Source organism: Podarcis erhardii, assembly GCF_964252035.2.
Source record: "Podarcis erhardii genome assembly, chromosome: 8".
NCBI classification, from domain to species: Eukaryota; Metazoa; Chordata; class Lepidosauria; order Squamata; family Lacertidae; genus Podarcis; species Podarcis erhardii.
The window spans coordinates 86596344-86612946 of record NC_138499.1 but is presented as its reverse complement, the minus strand read 5'-3'; the positions used below and the strand labels follow the sequence as shown (position 1 = coordinate 86612946).

Here is a 16603-nt window from a genome sequence, read left to right as displayed (position 1 = left end):
CGGGGCGTCGAGCAGGAGGCTGGAAGGAAGGAGCGGGCGAAGCGGCGTCCTCGCTGCAACCCAGTCCCTCCGGACTCGGCTGCGAGGGCCGCCCCGACGTGCGCGGGGCTCTCTTTCGCCCTCGGCCCGGCGGCCGGACCCTGGACCCCGGGCCGCCCCCCGACGGGCCCGAGTGGCGACGTGTCTTGCTCTCCGGCGGGGAGGAGGAGCCTGGCGCCGAGTCCTGCCGGCTCCTCCCGCTGCTGCCCTCTCCGCAGCCGTCGGGGGGCTCCCAGCCGGGCCTTCCACCGCCCGAGCTGCCGCAGCCGGCCGCTTTCCCGCTGGCCGGAGAGTCCCGGCCCGGTGATCGCCCCTTCAGCCCCAACTTCGAGGGCTCGGGCGCTTCTCCTCCGCAGCGCAGGAGGGAGATCGCCGCCCGCTTGGTCGTCGGGGATAACTGCGTCTGTGGGGAAGGAGACCCCACGCTGCGGCTCCCTTGCCGTCCTGCAACAGGCTCCTCTACTTCACCAAAGCTGCTCTTGTGACCCACGGTTGGTGCCGCGCAGTTTTGCGCACGCCTTGCTGGCTCGTGTCCCTCGGTCAGAGGGCAGCGGCCTCGACGCCACGGCTGCAGATTTTTGGGTAGCCGCTCCCCTCCTGCTCTTCGCTGTCACCTCTCCACCGACTGGGCTGGACTCTCTGCTTGCTTGCTCTGTTGCAAGCCTTTGGCTGAAACGAAGTGCCTCCCCACCCTCTCCACTTTTGCAGGGCAGTGGCTGTTTCAGTGTGGACGTTGCAGTGTTGCTGGCTGCTACCCTCGCGGGGTTGCGCAGCATCCTATTTGTGGAAATGACTCCCTTCGGAGGTGGTGGGCTCTCCTTCCTTGGAGGTTTCTAAGCAGAAGTTGGGTGACCATCTGTCAGGGATGCTTTAGCTGGGATTCCTGCCTGGCAGGGGGTTGGACTAGATGACCCCAGGGGTCCCTCCTAACTTTCAGATTCTACTATACTTCTATTAAAGCTGTTAAATGCTTTGTTGGCCTCTTCAGGGACAAACTAACTTCCATATTGTGTTGTTAATGAAATGACTCTTGCTGAATGTTTATTTAAATTCCAGAGAAAGAGAGAGTTCCTTTAACCCCTGCTGGAGAAGCTATTTATCTTCCCTGGGCTTCTGCAAAATTTGATCCATGCCATAACTGTTGCCCGATATGTGTCCCGCTCCTGCCACCAGTTGCTCTGCACTGTTTTCCAGACAAAGCACAAGGGAAGCTCCCACGTTGAAAGCATTTCAGTCATGCCTGAACTATTGTGGTCAAGCTATCCTGGTCCAGTAATGGTCAGCGCTGTTCTATCAGCTGAAACTGATTTTAAAATGCTCCTAATGACCAAAGCCACCCGGGTCTCCAGTAACAAAATTGAATCTATAAGCAGCCCTATACTTTGTACCTGCACCTTCAGAGGGAACACAATCGTGTCCAGATCATGCAATTCGGCATTTATCGAATGTGATTGCTGGTTTAATTCTAATTATTCTTTTAGTAGGAGCGCCTTGTTGCCGTTCTTCAAAACTTCTAGTTATCCAGTTGTACCTTGGTTTTCGAACAGCTTAGTTCTTGAACATTTTGGCTCCTGAATAGTTCCAGTTTGCGAACTATTTTTGGAAGCCAAATGTCCGATGGGGCTTCCATGGCTTCCGATTGGCTACAGAAGCTTCCTGCAGCCAATCAGAAGCCTCGCTTTGATTTCCGAATGTTTTGGAGGTCGAACAGACTTTCGGAATGGATTCTGTTTGACTTCCAAGGTACGACTGTATAGTGTGGAACGCCACAAGCTAGTCTTGAGTACAATTCTACTCTGAGTACACTCTGCCTAGGTCGCTTCTGAGAACGCCTCTAGGTCACCTGGGCAAGCTGGCCATTCTGCTATGTAAACATGCATCTGCAAACATCCTTCTAGCTCAGCATTAACTTTCTGGTTTTGTTTTGCAGGTTAAGACTACAGAGCAAGAATGGATTTTTATGACCCTCAGACCCTGGGCGTCATGGTCTTTGGAGGATTCATGCTGGTCTCAGCAGTTGGGATATTCCTGGTGTCCACCTTTTCCATGAAGGAGACGTCTTTCGAAGAAGCTTTGGCAAAGCAGCGCAAGGAGCTGGAGAAAGCCAGCCACCACAAGGTGGAGAAGAAGAAGAAAGAGAAGCCTGCTGAGAAGAAAGGAAGGGCGAAGAAAAAGGAGGAGAAACCCAATGGACTGCTGGAGCCAGACGCAGGTCTGGACGCTTCTGATGGAAGCCCTGAACCAGTCTTTGAGGCACCCATTGTGTCTCTTCCAGCTCCTGAGGAAAAGCCAACCCTGTCTCCCAAAGACAAGAAGAAGAAGGAGAAGAAAGTGGGGAAGGTAGAGTCGGTTCCCAGCCTGGCAGCGTCTTCTCCACCAATAACTGCTTCGAAAGATCTGGTTTCTGATGTGGTTTCCAAGGAAATGCCAGCAGCTGCGGCTCCACCAGCTGCGGCTCAACAGAATGCTCCCTTAACTAATTCCATGAGTGTCAAAAAACCCCAAGAACTTAGAAACAGAGAGGAACAGAGGCACGACGGCGCTTCCAACAAGAAATCCATTGCCCCGAAGAAAAAGGAATCAAGTAAGTCAATTGCTGTAAATCACACATGTGTACTTACCGTATATATGTATATTAAATTAATTAATATCTCTCCCATTCCCAAAGGTTTAAGGTGGGTAAGCTACTCACAAAATCCGAGGCAATTAAACTCTTATCTTTCCTTCTCCCTACTTTTCCTGGCCACCCAAAGCCACTTTTCATAGTTTCCAGATGCTCACACTTTAATAATAATAATAATAATAATAATAATAATAATAATAATAATAATAAATTTTATTTATATCCCGCCCTCCCCAGCCGAAGCCGGGCTCAGGGCAGCTAACAACAATAAAACAGTACAAAAGTACAGCACAAACAACATTCTAAAATCATTCATTATAAAATTAATTAAATTCAAGCCACTGGCCACCATTGGGCCAGATCTCGCGAAGATTGCCGAAGGAGGGAGTCAGGCTGTGCCCTGGCCAAAGGCCTGGCGGAACAGCTCTGTCTTGCAGGCCCTGCGGAAAGATGTCAAGTCCTGCAGGGCCCTAGTCTCTTGTGACAGAACGTTCCACCAGGTCAGAGCCACAGCCGAAAAAGCCCTGGCTCTAGTTGAGGCCAGCCTAACTTCTCTGTGGCCTGGAACCTCCAAGATGTTTTTATTTGAAGATCGTAAGTTCCTCTATGGGACATACTTTATCTTTGTTAAGTCTTTTGATGGCCAGAATAGTGCTTGGTTTAAAATAATAGATGGTGATTATCTCCAAGGAAAATAAATTCCATAATTGAAGGCAGCTAATTATTGCAGCAGAACAAAATTCGCAAGAAAGGTGAAGGCCCTGGATACTTTTCCCGTGAAGAAGGCAGCACCCTCTGAGTGTCGCATACCCAGAAATCATCCTGTAATGTGCTAGTTTATCTTACGCAAAAATATTGGTACTACACACTTTGAGGGAGTAAAAGTTGCTTTGAAAAGCTTTTCACTTACTCAAGAAAAGAAAATATTTCATACAACTTCGCCTTTAATACCCCCCAACTTATATTGGGAAAAAATGAAAAATGGGGTGGTGCTAGTATTTTTTATGGATTTTTCTGTCCGCTCCTTCCTAGACTTCATATGTTTCCTCTGCCCCCCCCCCTTAGGAAATGGGTTGTCTCATTTCTGTGTTGATCCATTGAAAGTTAATTTTTATTGGTTACTGGTTACTTTTGGCAGGAGACCAGCAGTTACAAAAGGTTTTTCATTTTCTTCCAAACCACACGATGCCTGTGCGATAGTCAGCTTCTTACATTTTTACTGGGTTTGTAACTTCAGCGAGTGGACTTGTTGCAAGGCTGGGGAAATGTAACTGTAAGCAGAAAAAAGTAGTGGTAAATTTCTCACATTTTGGGGGTAAAGGTAAAGGGACCCCTGACCATTAGGTCCAGTCGTGGTCGACTCTGGGGTTGCGGCGCTCATCTCGCTTTATTGGCCGAGGGAGCCAGCGTACAGCTTCCGCGTCATGTGGCCAGCATGACTAAGCCGCTTCTGGCGAACCAGAGCAGCGCACGGAAACGCCGTTTACCTTCCCGCCGGAGCAGTACCTATTTTTCTACTTGCACTTTGACGTGCTTTCAAACTGCTAGGTTGGCAGGAGCTGGGACTGAGCAACGGGAGCTCACCCCATCGCAGGGATTCGAACTGCCGACTTTCCTATCGGCAAGCCCTAGACTCTGTGGTTTAACCCACAGTGCCACCCGCGTCCCTCATTTTTTGGGTAGACTGTCATTTTTGTTGTTGCTGTTGTTGATAGTTGTTTTTTTTTAAATTCCCAGCTTACTTCTCTCCTCACACTTCTGTTTTTAGGTTCCACAGATGCTGAAAATATGCTTTACGTTCCCTATAAGACCTTATGTTCCATAATTAGCAGCATGGTTTTTGGGGAAGGCGAGGCCCAGCAACTGATTGAAATCTTGACTGAGAAAGCAGGAGGGGCTCAGCACCCATGGCTGATGGTATGGACATGTCTTGATCATCTAAGGATGCTCTTATGCTCTTATTTTCTTACGTTCATCTTGAGGACATTGACTCTACTCCACAGACTAAGGAAGAGCCAGACCATTTGGTTATTTCTTCTACAGCTGAGAAACCAGCAGGTCTCAATTAGGGTGTCCTTCCCCACTGAAATGGCCATGACAGTAGGCTCATATCAAGGGGGATGTAACTCAGAGCCTCTGACTTGGTTCAGTTTATTTTATAAACCAATGGATCTCTGGTTCATGAAACCACCCACATATATATATATATTATGGTTCATCAGCCCCAAATAAAATTAAAGTTGCATTATATATATATATATATATATGCAGGTTTTGGTGTCCTCGGGTGTCTTCCCGTGTAAAAGTTGGGGTGTCTAGGCGACGTTTCGACGAGGTCTCACTTGTCATCTTCAGGCTGGTGCTTTCGGCTTCTTGTTACTGGAACAGAGCAGGATCTCAGTGTTTGAGTTCCTATAAATACTGTAGAGGGGGTGTGGTGTATAGCCTCCAATGTTCTGGGCTATACACCACACCCCCTCTACAGTATTTATAGGAACTCAAACACTGAGATCCTGCTCTGTTCCAGTAACAAGAAGCCGAAAGCACCAGCCTGAAGATGACAAGTGAGACCTCGTCGAAACGTCGCCTAGACACCCCAACTTTTACACGGGAAGACACCCGAGGACACCAAAACCTGCATTCCTGTACCCGTGAAAATCTACGAAAGCATATATATATATATATATATATATATATATATATATAATGGTTCATAAGCCCCAAATAAAATTAAAGTTGCATTATATATATATATATATATATATATATATATATATATATATATATATATATAATGGTTCATAAGCCCCAAATAAAATTAAAGTTGCATAATATAAAATATATGTTACTTAGAAGGAGGTTTTTTTTTAAAGCAGTTATAGATTGTGAAATTTCCATATTTCGATATTTTGCAACTTGTTCTGTGATTTAAAAAAATTAGAGCTTGAGGCAAAGATCTCTGGTAGGTTAATGAAGGGCTGGGTTTGCTAACAAATGTGTTATGGCATAAGCTTTTGTGAAATGTTGACTGTAATGGAAGCAGGAGACTAGGAGAGAGCCTGCTTATAACTTTCCTTCCACAACAATCTTGCAAGTAGGCCAGTCACATCTTAGAACTATTCAGTAATCACTGTGCCCACCATCTGTCAACACTTATTGAGTGGTGCAGAGTGCAGAGAGGAAGGGATTCTGGGGCGCTCATGGAAGTACTAAAAACTGGGACCCCAGGATAGCATTCGGTTTCCTTGATCTTTCCTGGGGTTCAAGAAAGTTGCTTTTCTCTGCTAAGATCCCCCTCAGTTCACGAGGGACGACAGAGCAAGCGTCTAACTGCTTTCTGCACCATGGGGTCCAGTGAAGCTTGCTTTTTCACCTCAGTAGCATCTAGACAGAATCCTAGAGTTTGACATAAACTCATTTCAGAGCTCAGCAGCCAAATTATACGAAGTTTTATGAAGAATACAAAAGAAGAGAAGAGGAGAAAAGAGCAAAAGCAGGCTATTGAAAATAAAGAGAGCTTTTTAGCTGAGATCTACCTTTCCCTGACCTGGTTACAAAGAGGCTTGTGGTCTCCTCATGTGCAGAGTTTTATGATGGGTGGTGCAGGCACCTGGAATGGAAGGTGAGGGAGATGGACCCCAGTGGGGATGCCCATTTTTATTGGCTCTCCCACCCACGTCTGACTCAGTGATAGTTGGCATTTTTTAGCCAATCAGAGCACAGGTCATGTAACTAGTTTGAAACTTGCCAGGAGTTGGGAAGATGGTAGTTGCTCCTAGGGCGCAGGAAAGGATGATTATCGCTGGTGGAAATTGCCGCTGGATCTCTCCATCTTTCTGCCAGACAGAATCTGTTCTGGTTTTGTGGATTCAAGAGTTGGCTGGAGCATGGGCTTGCCTTGATCAAGCAAAATGGAGGGAGCATGGATTTTCTACGCATCCACTTTTTCTGATGAATAACAAGGAAAAGAAAATTTGAATAACATTCTGTCCTTACACAGTTTGCCATTATGATACCAAGCACTCACTTTTTGGTCTGATAGCTGGCTGACATACAAGAGAATACTGTGGTAGTTCTGAAGCACTTAATCTAGCACTGAATTGATTCTTGTTGCAGGCAACTCAGAAAGGTGACCCTGTTGCTGTTCTGAAACGACAGCTAGAGGACAGAGAGAAGCAACTTGCAACGGAACAAGAAAATGTAACTGTCGCAAAAGCTAAACTGAGAGAACTCTCCAAGGTAGGTTCTTACACTGGCTTCAGAAGTGGCACTTCAAATATTCAGAACCTACATTTTGGGCCCCGTTGTCCGGATACAAGCTCCTTATCTGTGTCCAGAGTGTGATTCATATTTTCATTCCTGCTTACGGCACCTGCTGGCAATGGGAACATTCTCTCATTTTGCTCTCAATCATTTATTTATTTATCATCGTGGCGCTTCACTGTTTGCTGTGAATTACATAGTCTCAACAACAACATTCTGAAGTTGCCCACTTTAGGATGTATTTGCAAATATACATATCAAATCTTGGCCACAGGTTTTCTGCACCAATGGGCTTCCTGCTTCAGTACATACAAGGGGTGCTTACTGGGTGACCTGGTACAACATACAAAGAAACGTATTGCAGAATGTAATCAATCATTTTCTCCTTCTGAAGAGCTGTGGTCTGATATTCTGTTTAGCATATTTAGAATAGTCCCAGGGCTCAAGTGAATATTATGAATACCATTTGAAAATCCTCAAAATTAGACTGAAAAGTTTGTCATTCAGTGATATCAATGCCTTTTCTGGCAGAGTGTTATCAAATATTACATTGCTTATATTGAAGAAGACACTTTCCACCTCAGGGGCTTTACCTGACACCATCAACCCTTTCTAAGTGACCCTCCAATAACACCTTTTTGCAGACCAGGCCTTTAGATACTAAAGTGATTTGTGGGGGGAGTCATCTTCAATCTAATCTGTGAAGCTACCCACAGTTTAAAGTGGATGCGTAACTTCATTCCAGGTCAACCCTATAACTAGGAGACCTCAACACTTTTTAGTGGTTGTACCATCAGGCAGCTACAAAGTGCAAATGAACCCACTTAAAGTTCATGGTGTGAGCTGTGTTCTCTGCTACGAGGGGTGGAGAATCTCAGGCTGGGGACCGAAGATGGCCCTGTCCGACCCTTGGGTCTCTTCCACAAACCCCACCTCTCACTGCAGGGCACATGAGGTGATGGTCTCACAGCAGAGGCTCTAGGCAGCTGGAAGGGTTGGTGCTGCCACCACATGCCACTGTTGCGCCCACCTGTCATAAAGAAACAGTGACTATGATGTGTGAGTTTGTATAGTTTGTGTGTCATATCCTAGGAAATCATGGGAGCATAATTCAGAATGGCATGCTGCTGGCATCCAAAAGCAAACGGGTTATTAATGCAGGTTTAAATCTGTGCTTTGGTTAAACTGAGGCCTACTGTAGTACTGAGTAATCCCAAGAATCAGCACTGTCTTGAGTTTGTCCTATTCTGTATGTTCAAGACCTTGACTCCGCATTTTATGCAGACCTCATTATAAATGTCTTCTCTTGAAGGAACTCACAGCTGAGAAGGCAAAAGCCTTAAGTGTTGAGAATAAGTTGAAGGAGCAACTGCAGACACGTGAGCAGGAGCTGTCTGCTCTACAAGCCCGGATGCAGACCAGTTACCAGGATCGTGAGACTGAGACCCAACAGTTGCAAGGAAAGGTGGGATAAGTGACTTAATACTATTCAACACATGTAATAATGTTCCTTTGGAATTCTTTTTCTAGTGGAAGAATGTGAAGAGCAATATTAGAGCTCTGTCCTGTTTGGATCTTCTTCACCCAAAGCACAAATAAACAACTGGCTGTGTGACAAAGCATTCATAGCTACTTTTTCATACGCTAGATTTGGCCCATATCTCTTCGGCTCAAATACCAAGGGTAGGGAAGCTTTTCAGATGGGAGGCCGCATTACCATGATTCCATTTTGCATTTCGGCAGGGGCAATGCACCCACAAAATCCCCACCCCAATGCTGTTTCCCATGGAAACTGAGGCATATAGTTAATTCTTAAAAGTTTCACCTTCCGGTTTCTCCGTAGACTTTTAAAAACAAAATTGGTTTAAAAACCTCTCCTTTAATCTAATCCGATAGTTCAAAGGGTGAAAAGAACTCTGTAATGCTATCAGAGGATTGCAAATAATCAGTACCCATCAAAATTGCAAATCCTGCCTTAACGGTAAAGGTAAAGGGACCCCTAACTGTTAGGTCCAGTCTTGAACAATTCTGGGGTTGCGGCGCTCATCTCACTTTACTGGCCAAGGGAACCGGTGTACAGCTTCTGGGTCATGTGGCCAGCATGACTAAGCCGCTTCTGGCGAACCAAAGCAGTGCACAGAAACGCCGTTTACCTTCTTGCCGGAGCGGTACCTATTTATCTACTTGCACTTTGACGTGCTTTCAAACTGCTAGGTTGGCAGGAGGAGGGACTGAGCAACAGGAGCTCACTCCGTTGCGGGGATTCGAACCGCTGACCTTCTGATCAGCAAGCCCTAGGCTCTGTGGTTTAGACCACAGCGCCACCCGCGTTCCTAAACCCTGCCTTAGAGCTATTCAAAGCCTCACGCTTCAGAATGCAATGGCATATAAAAATTGCATGTATTTGCAACAGAAACCAAGTATGCTTCTCTGAGGAGACATGTTCCCTTTGTGTGGCAGAGGAAGGAGCTACAATTGCACACTTGGAGCAGCACCAAAGCCCTTTTCCTTCTCAGCTGCTCCCTGCTGGCTGGGAAGGGACTCAGAGGGCTGCATTAGGCTGTGAAGACGTCTGGCCCATGAGCTGGGGTTCTAGTCTACATAGTGGTTGACATGCCGGTTGACTCTCAGTTAAAAAACAAAAGAGAAAAAACAGTGTAGAGTCAAAAGAGAGGCCTAGAATCTTCATGGTCAAGCTATATGCTTTCCATGCTGAACCCTGAGCTGCTGCATCTAGATGTGAATGATAGCAGGGAGCTGTTCTGATGTTCTTCTTCATTGATTTCCAGATTCGAACTCTACAAGAACAATTGGAGAACGGCCCTAACACCCAACTTGCTCGCTTGCAGCAAGAAAATTCAATTCTCAGAGATGCTTTAAACCAGGCCACAAGCCAGACCGAAAGCAAGTAAGATGAACAGCATTTTAGTTAATGTGAAAATGTAATGTAAGAGGAAAGAATTTTATAGCAGTGGGCTGTGTAGACAATAGGTGTGGCTTCAGTGTGAAGTATTTGAGTTAGTTACCGTATTTTTCGCCCTGTAGGACGCACTTTCCCCCCTCCAAAAATGAAGGGGAAATGTGTGTGCGTCCTATGGGGCGAATGCAGGCTTTCGCTGAAGCCTGGAGAGTGAGAGGGGTTGGTGCACACCGACCCCTCTCGCTCTCCAGGCTTCAGGAAGCTATCCGCAAGCCTGGGGAGCCCGCAGGAGTTCCTGCCGGGCTCCCTAGGCTTGTGGATAGCAGCCTGTTCTGGGGGCTGGGGTCAGGGGAAGCTTGGCTTCCCCTGCCCCAGCCCCGCACCTGGGGGGGAAATTATTTTTTTTCTTTATTCCCCCCCCCAAAAAACTAGGTGCGCTCTATGGGCCAGTGCGCCCTATAGGGCGAAAAATACGGTAGGTGCTAACACGGAATAATTTCTTTATTGTGTGAATTCTGTTCTGAGAATATTCACTTAGTAGGCAACATCCAGAACAGTCGATCGTTGTCATGATAGACCATTTCCTCCCCAACCCACTCCAAAAAGGTAGGGGTTGTTCTCTATTTCCAGCCTCTTGCTATCACTGATTTTGCAGCAGCGATCAATTTAGTTGTCACCTCTGGATCATTTTTTAAGATGACCGTTTTAAAATAACCAAATATAACAATCTTGGGCATGAAAGGTATATAGCATATCCCAAATAACCACAGATATTGAATTCCAGAATTGCATTTGAGGGCATTCCTTCCAAATATGCATAAAATCTGTTTTAAATAACTGCCTCTCCAACAGTTATCATGCCCTAATCTGTATACAGTATTAAATTTAACTTATGTAGAGTATCATTCTCAAAGAATATTATAATAGTTCTCCTTCAAATCAGCAGATAACAATTTAGGTGGAACATTTGCCTGTAACCATTTCCATTATTTCATGTTCCTGTCCCTTATATATGCTGGTGGCAAGATAAAAAAAAAGTGACCTATATTGCTAGGAAAATATGGATGGTGTGGAAACAAAATGCTGATACATTTCCATTTTTCAAATGTTGCATATGGGCAGATTTTACCGTTCTTTAAAATCGGAATTGTTTTGAAGCAAGCTTGATTCACACCTTACTGTTTCAACTTTTGCAATTCAGACAAAATGCTGAACTGGCCAAACTGCGTCAGGAGTGTAGCAGACTAGGCAAAGAGTTGACTGAAAAGTTGGGCACATTACAGCAGGTGGAAGAACAGAAAAAGGTCTTGGAGACGAAGGTTGCTGCCTCTGAAGAGCAAATCCGTCAGCTCCAGGTCAGTAACAGACAGGTACCAACAATTCTGTGCTTATGGTGAAAAGAATGCTAGAAGTTGAAAGATTTGGGTTCTGTTCCTAGTCATGGCAGATTTGCGTCCCACTGTAAAGGCCCTTCAGATATCCATGGGGCAGGAAATCAATAGGGAGGCCCCTGCCCCCTGCCGTGTATGTTACCATTCAATTCACATGGTTGCAGTGCTATTATTCATCTATTCACCCTGATGTTGTATGGACTTGTCATATGCAGCTGTTTGACCAACACAGTCTGTAATTAAGGAAAATGTGTTACTCAACAGATAATCATTTGGGTTCAAATGGTCTGTTTCATAGACAAAGCCTTACCCCCACATTGGGGGAATGAAAGAATGAGTGAGTGAGTGAGTGAGTGAGTGAGTGAGTGAGTTGGTTGGTTGGTTGGTTGGTTGGTTAGTTACCGTAGTTAGTATACCATCCTTCATCCGTAGATCTCAAGGTGCTTCACAACAGAAAAATCACAAAATGCATAGGAATTACATTCTGTAGGAAATAGTTTTCCATTTATACATAATACTGCATATTCATCTTAAGACTGATATGAAACTGTGTCTTATCTAATTCAGATGCATCTGGGGCCATTATAAAGGGTCTCCTAAGATCTGGCCCTTTTGGCACAGCATCTAAAGCAGGCATAGGCAAACTCTGGCCCTCCAGATGTTTGGGACTACAGTTCCCATCATCCCTGACCACTGGTCATGTTAGCTAGGGATGATGGGAATTGTAGTCCCAAACATCTGGAGGGCCAGAGTTTGCCTATGCCTGATCTAAGGTACCTTCCCATTCAGGAAATACATTGCTTTTTTCAGCAGATCTGTTTAGGGTTCTGGAAGCGTAGCACATTGGGGGATAAGCAGACTGTCATATCCCTCTAATCCCAGAATTTGTCATACTTTGTGTCAGCTCTTATGGCCAGTGGGCAACAAACTGAAAGCATGATGGGCTTTGGAGACAAGTAGACCGGGGGGGGATGTGTAGACCAGGGGAACTGCTGTTCACTGTACAACAACCCCACCCCTCCACGTCTCAGGGTGATAAAATGGAATAAGCTCATGAACAACTCTAAGGAAACCACATTGGACACAAATTCATTTATTTATACTGTACCTGCTTTCCTGAATGTATCTGCACTGGAAACTGCAGCAATTGTTGCTTTCTGGTACTCTTGACAAATAAATATGTGTGCTTCATGTGTGACAAAGTTCCTGAATAGCAGTGATATCCATGGAGTCATCGGTGACCGTATGCATGCTTGAATGAATGAATCTTTATTTGCGTCATCCATCGACCATAGCAATAAGACGGCAATACGATATACAAAGCATAGAAATAAAAAGTCAATTATATAAAATACATTTTAGGGTTTTGAATCAATAGTCAAACAGTGGATGTTATTCTAATTGCCCCAGCTAAAAACTTGGCAACCTTTGCTGTCACCTGCTCATCTTGATCTGTATGCATGCTTTGGGAAGTACAGGACAGGAATTGTCATAGCAATAATCAGGGCCATCCCAGGATGTTTTGCCACCGAAGGCAAAGCGGAAAACACCCTTGCCTCCTCCTCTGGCAGTGGGTGGTGGGCTTTGGTTGTGCAGTGGATGAGGAGGCAGCCAACAGCTGTAGGAGGCAGTCAGGAGGGTACTCCATGGAGGCTGGACCGCCTGCTTTTCCCAGCCTTCCAGAGCCTATTGCCCTGAGGCAACTGCCTCACTGTACATCATAGGCACAGTGCCCTGGTACGACATGCTAGAAGCCACGTGGCTTTCTGTTATGTACTGAGTTGAATAGGATCCAAACTGCAGCAGTCTGATTGGTCCTAGAACAGTAGGATCCAAATTGCAGCAGTCTGATTGGTCCTAGAACAATAGGATTCAGAATGCAGCAGTCTGATTGGTCCTAGAACAATGCAGCAGTATGATTGGTTGGCAGGAACCACCCAATCATGCTCCAGATATAAGTGAATCCACAACCTGATTGGCTTACGGTAGAATTCCAGAATTAGCAGCCCATGTGCAGCCCATTGTGTAAATAATGTATATAAAGCAGATACTTTGAGGGGACTTTCATTCATTCCTCCTCACCACTATGAGCTGAATAAAGAGCATGAAATCACTTTGCGACTCTGAGTATATTTCACTTTCAAAAAGTCACCCTGTGCTTATAAGCCTGCTTTTGTCTCCCGTCTTAATTTTTATCCCACCTCCTTCATGCAGATATCCCAAAAAGAAAAGGAGGCACCACTGCAGAAAAGCTTGGAAGAGATGGGCGAAGAACTCTGCAAATCCCAAGCCAGCTATCAGAGCTTGCAGAAAGAGCTGGGAAAGGCAAAAGAGCAGCAGTCCAGTGTTGCTGGTGAGTTCGCATTGTGGGGAGGATGTCACAAAGTCCTCCGTCTGGCACACACCCCTCTAAAATAAGCCCCCCCACTATAATGACCCCCCAACTATTAGCTAGTACAGTCATGCCTTGGGTTTCAGACGCTTCAGGTTGCGCGTTTTCGGGATAAAGACACGCCAAAACCTGGAAGTACCGGAATGGGTTACTTCTGGGTTTCGACGCTCGCGCATGCGCAGAATCGCAACCCGTGCATGTGCAGACGTGGCGCTATAGGTTGCGGACGCTGCGGGTTGCGGACGTGCCTCCAGCATGGATCAGGTTCGCAACCCAAGCATCCACTATAGTAAATTTGTTTGGGGTCATGGTGTTTCTGTGAATGGTGGTTGCCCAGTTCCAGGCTCTGATACGTAATCCTGATTTTTAACATCCATTTCAGTTGACGTCTAGCTTGAATTGGGACAAAAACAGCTTGGCACCATCCTCTGGTGGCTCCAGCTCTATCTGGCAAGCAGATTCCAGATGTTGGTGCTAAGGACTGTTCCTTGGCTTTATGACATTTATGCTATACAGTTCTTACAAACAACAGCAACAACTTTTCCTCCATCATGTTCAACATCTACAGGTAGGTGGGTAACCTGTGGCCCTCCAGATGTTGTTGGGTTGCGACTCTCCTCCTCCCTGATTCTTGGCCGCTCTGCCCGGGGGTGATGGGAGTTGCAATCCACCAGTATCTGCACCTCGAAAAGAAGATGAGATGCCTGGACACGGTTCAGAAAAGGGGAACCAAAATGATCCAGGGACTGAAACAACTCCCCAGTAAGTAAAGGTTGGGAGCTTTTCAGTTTTGAAAAAGAAAAGTCACATAAGGGAGAGACATGATTGTTGTTGTTGTTGTTGTTGTTTAGTCGTTTAGTCTTGTCCGACTCTTCGTGACCCCATGGACCAGTGCACACCAGGCACTCCTGTCTTCCACTGCCTCCCGCAGTTTGGTCAAACTCATGCTGGTAGCTTCGAGAACACTGTCCAACCATCTCGTCCTTTGTCGTCCCCTTCTCCTTGTGCCCTCCATCTTTCCCAACATCAGGGTCTTTTCCAGGGAATCTTCTCTTCTCATGAGGTGGCCAAAGTCTTGGAGCCTCAGCTTCACGATCTGTCCTTCCAGTGAGCACTCAGGGCTGATCTCCTTAAGAATAGATAGGTTTGATCTTCTTGCAGTCCATGGGACACTCCAGAGTCTCCTCCAGCACCAAGAGAGACATGATACCTGCGTATAATATTATTAGAGAGAGTGGATTGAGAACAGTTCTCTCTCTTTCTCTCATAACACCTGGGACCACCAAATGAGGCTGAATAGTGGGAGATTCAGGGCAAGAAAAAAAGAAATGACTTCTTCACACAGCACATAGCTAAAACTGTGGAATTTGCATCAACACAGCACAATGATTTCCCCCCCTCCAAACCTGGACAGCTTTAAAAGGGGATTATTCATGGAGGATGAGGCTATCAAGGACTACTAGTCTTGATGGCTGTATACCACCTCTGGTGTCAGAGGCAGTAACCCTTTGATCATCAGCTCAGAGGGATGCTGTTGTGCTTACGGGCTTCCTATAGGCATCTAGTTAGCCACTGAAGAAAAGGATAATTATTAGATTGGCCTTGGCTGTCATCCAACAGGCTTCTTCTAATGTTTGGTCACAGTTAAATACAGTGGTGCCTCGCAAGACGAAATTAATCCGTTCCGCGAGTCTCTTCGTCTAGCGGTTTTTTCGTCTTGCGAAGCAAGCCCATTGACGGCTTATCGGATTAGCGCTATTAGCGGCTTTTAGCGGCTTTTAGCGGCTTAGCGGCTTATCGGATCAGCTGATAAGCGGCTTAGCGGCTTAGAAAAAGGGGGGGAAAGGAAAAAAAAACCGCAGGAACTCGCAAGACATTTTCATCTTGCGAAGCAAGCCCATAGGGAAATTCGTTTTGTGAAGCGCCTCCAAAACGGAAAACCCTTTCGTCTAGCGGGTTTTCCGTCTTGCGAGGCATTCGTCTTGCGGGGCACCACTCTAAATGTGGCTGCCGGTGCCACCATCTCATCTAATTTGGTCCAAATTCTGAAAGAAAATGGACTAGGGCAGGCACCCTTAATAAGAACTACAACAACAACAACAATAACAATAACAATTTATTATTTATACCCCGCCCATCTGGCTGGGTTTCCCCAGCCACTCTGGGCGGCTTCCAACCGAATATTAAAAACAATACAGCATCAGGCATTAAAAACTTCCCTAGACAGTTGTCTTTTAAAAGTAAAATAGTTGTTTATTGCCTTGACATCTGCTGGGAGGGTGTTCCACAGGGCAGGCGCCACTACCGAGAAGGCCCTCTCCCTGGTTCCCATCATTCCCATCATCCCTGACCACTGGTCCTCTTAGCTAGGGATGATGGGAGTTGTAGTCCCAAAACATCTAAGGGCTGAGTTTGGGGATGCCTGGACTTGGGACTTCCAGAGGCAAAGCCAAGAATGTATATGGAATACTGAAATTGCAGCCGCCTTTATTCCCAGTGCTGTTTATACGAGCAGGGCTTATTTTTATCTTTTATTTATTCCACCAAGCTGGATGCGCAGCACACTGTTACTGCATTTCAGAAAAGCTGTTCCAAACTGTTAATGATTTTTGTATGGTGTAATAAGATGTCTGGATCAACCTAGTTCTATCCCATGCTGGTTTCTCTCTTGTCCCGTTCGTGGGTGGAATTTTTAAGGGGAATCTTCTAAGAAATCTGTCAAGCTTTTTACTCTGTCTCTCTCTCACACACACTTATTATACACCCTTTACGTGGTCATCCCAAGGCTGCCTCTTTCTGTAACATTTTACAGCTGCTCAAAGCAGCTAATACCTCCTCCACACAGTAAGTAAATAAATAATCTGCACATCCAGTTTGGTGGAATACATGGAGGGCAGTAATCTTGTCCCATTCAATGTCCTTGTAAGACCACTAGCGATGTTGGAACAGGGTGCAGGGATGCTATCTCCATAAAT

At 45.8% G+C, this 16603-nt stretch overlaps 1 protein-coding gene across 1 annotated transcript in view; it reads left to right on the top strand.

Moving 5' to 3' along the window:
* The first annotated feature begins 1969 nt into the window (after positions 1 to 1969).
* Positions 1970 to 16603, top strand: part of RRBP1 (ribosome binding protein 1) — a 34647-nt gene continuing 20013 nt past the window's right edge. Inside the window, exons 1-7 of the mRNA XM_081872654.1 lie at positions 1970 to 2623; positions 4431 to 4579; positions 6779 to 6901; positions 8238 to 8390; positions 9715 to 9833; positions 11047 to 11200; positions 13451 to 13589. Of these exons, the coding sequence (XP_081728780.1) occupies positions 1990 to 2623; positions 4431 to 4579; positions 6779 to 6901; positions 8238 to 8390; positions 9715 to 9833; positions 11047 to 11200; positions 13451 to 13589 (1471 nt within the window). The 5' untranslated portion in view covers positions 1970 to 1989. The remainder of the gene's footprint in view (positions 2624 to 4430; positions 4580 to 6778; positions 6902 to 8237; positions 8391 to 9714; positions 9834 to 11046; positions 11201 to 13450; positions 13590 to 16603) is intronic.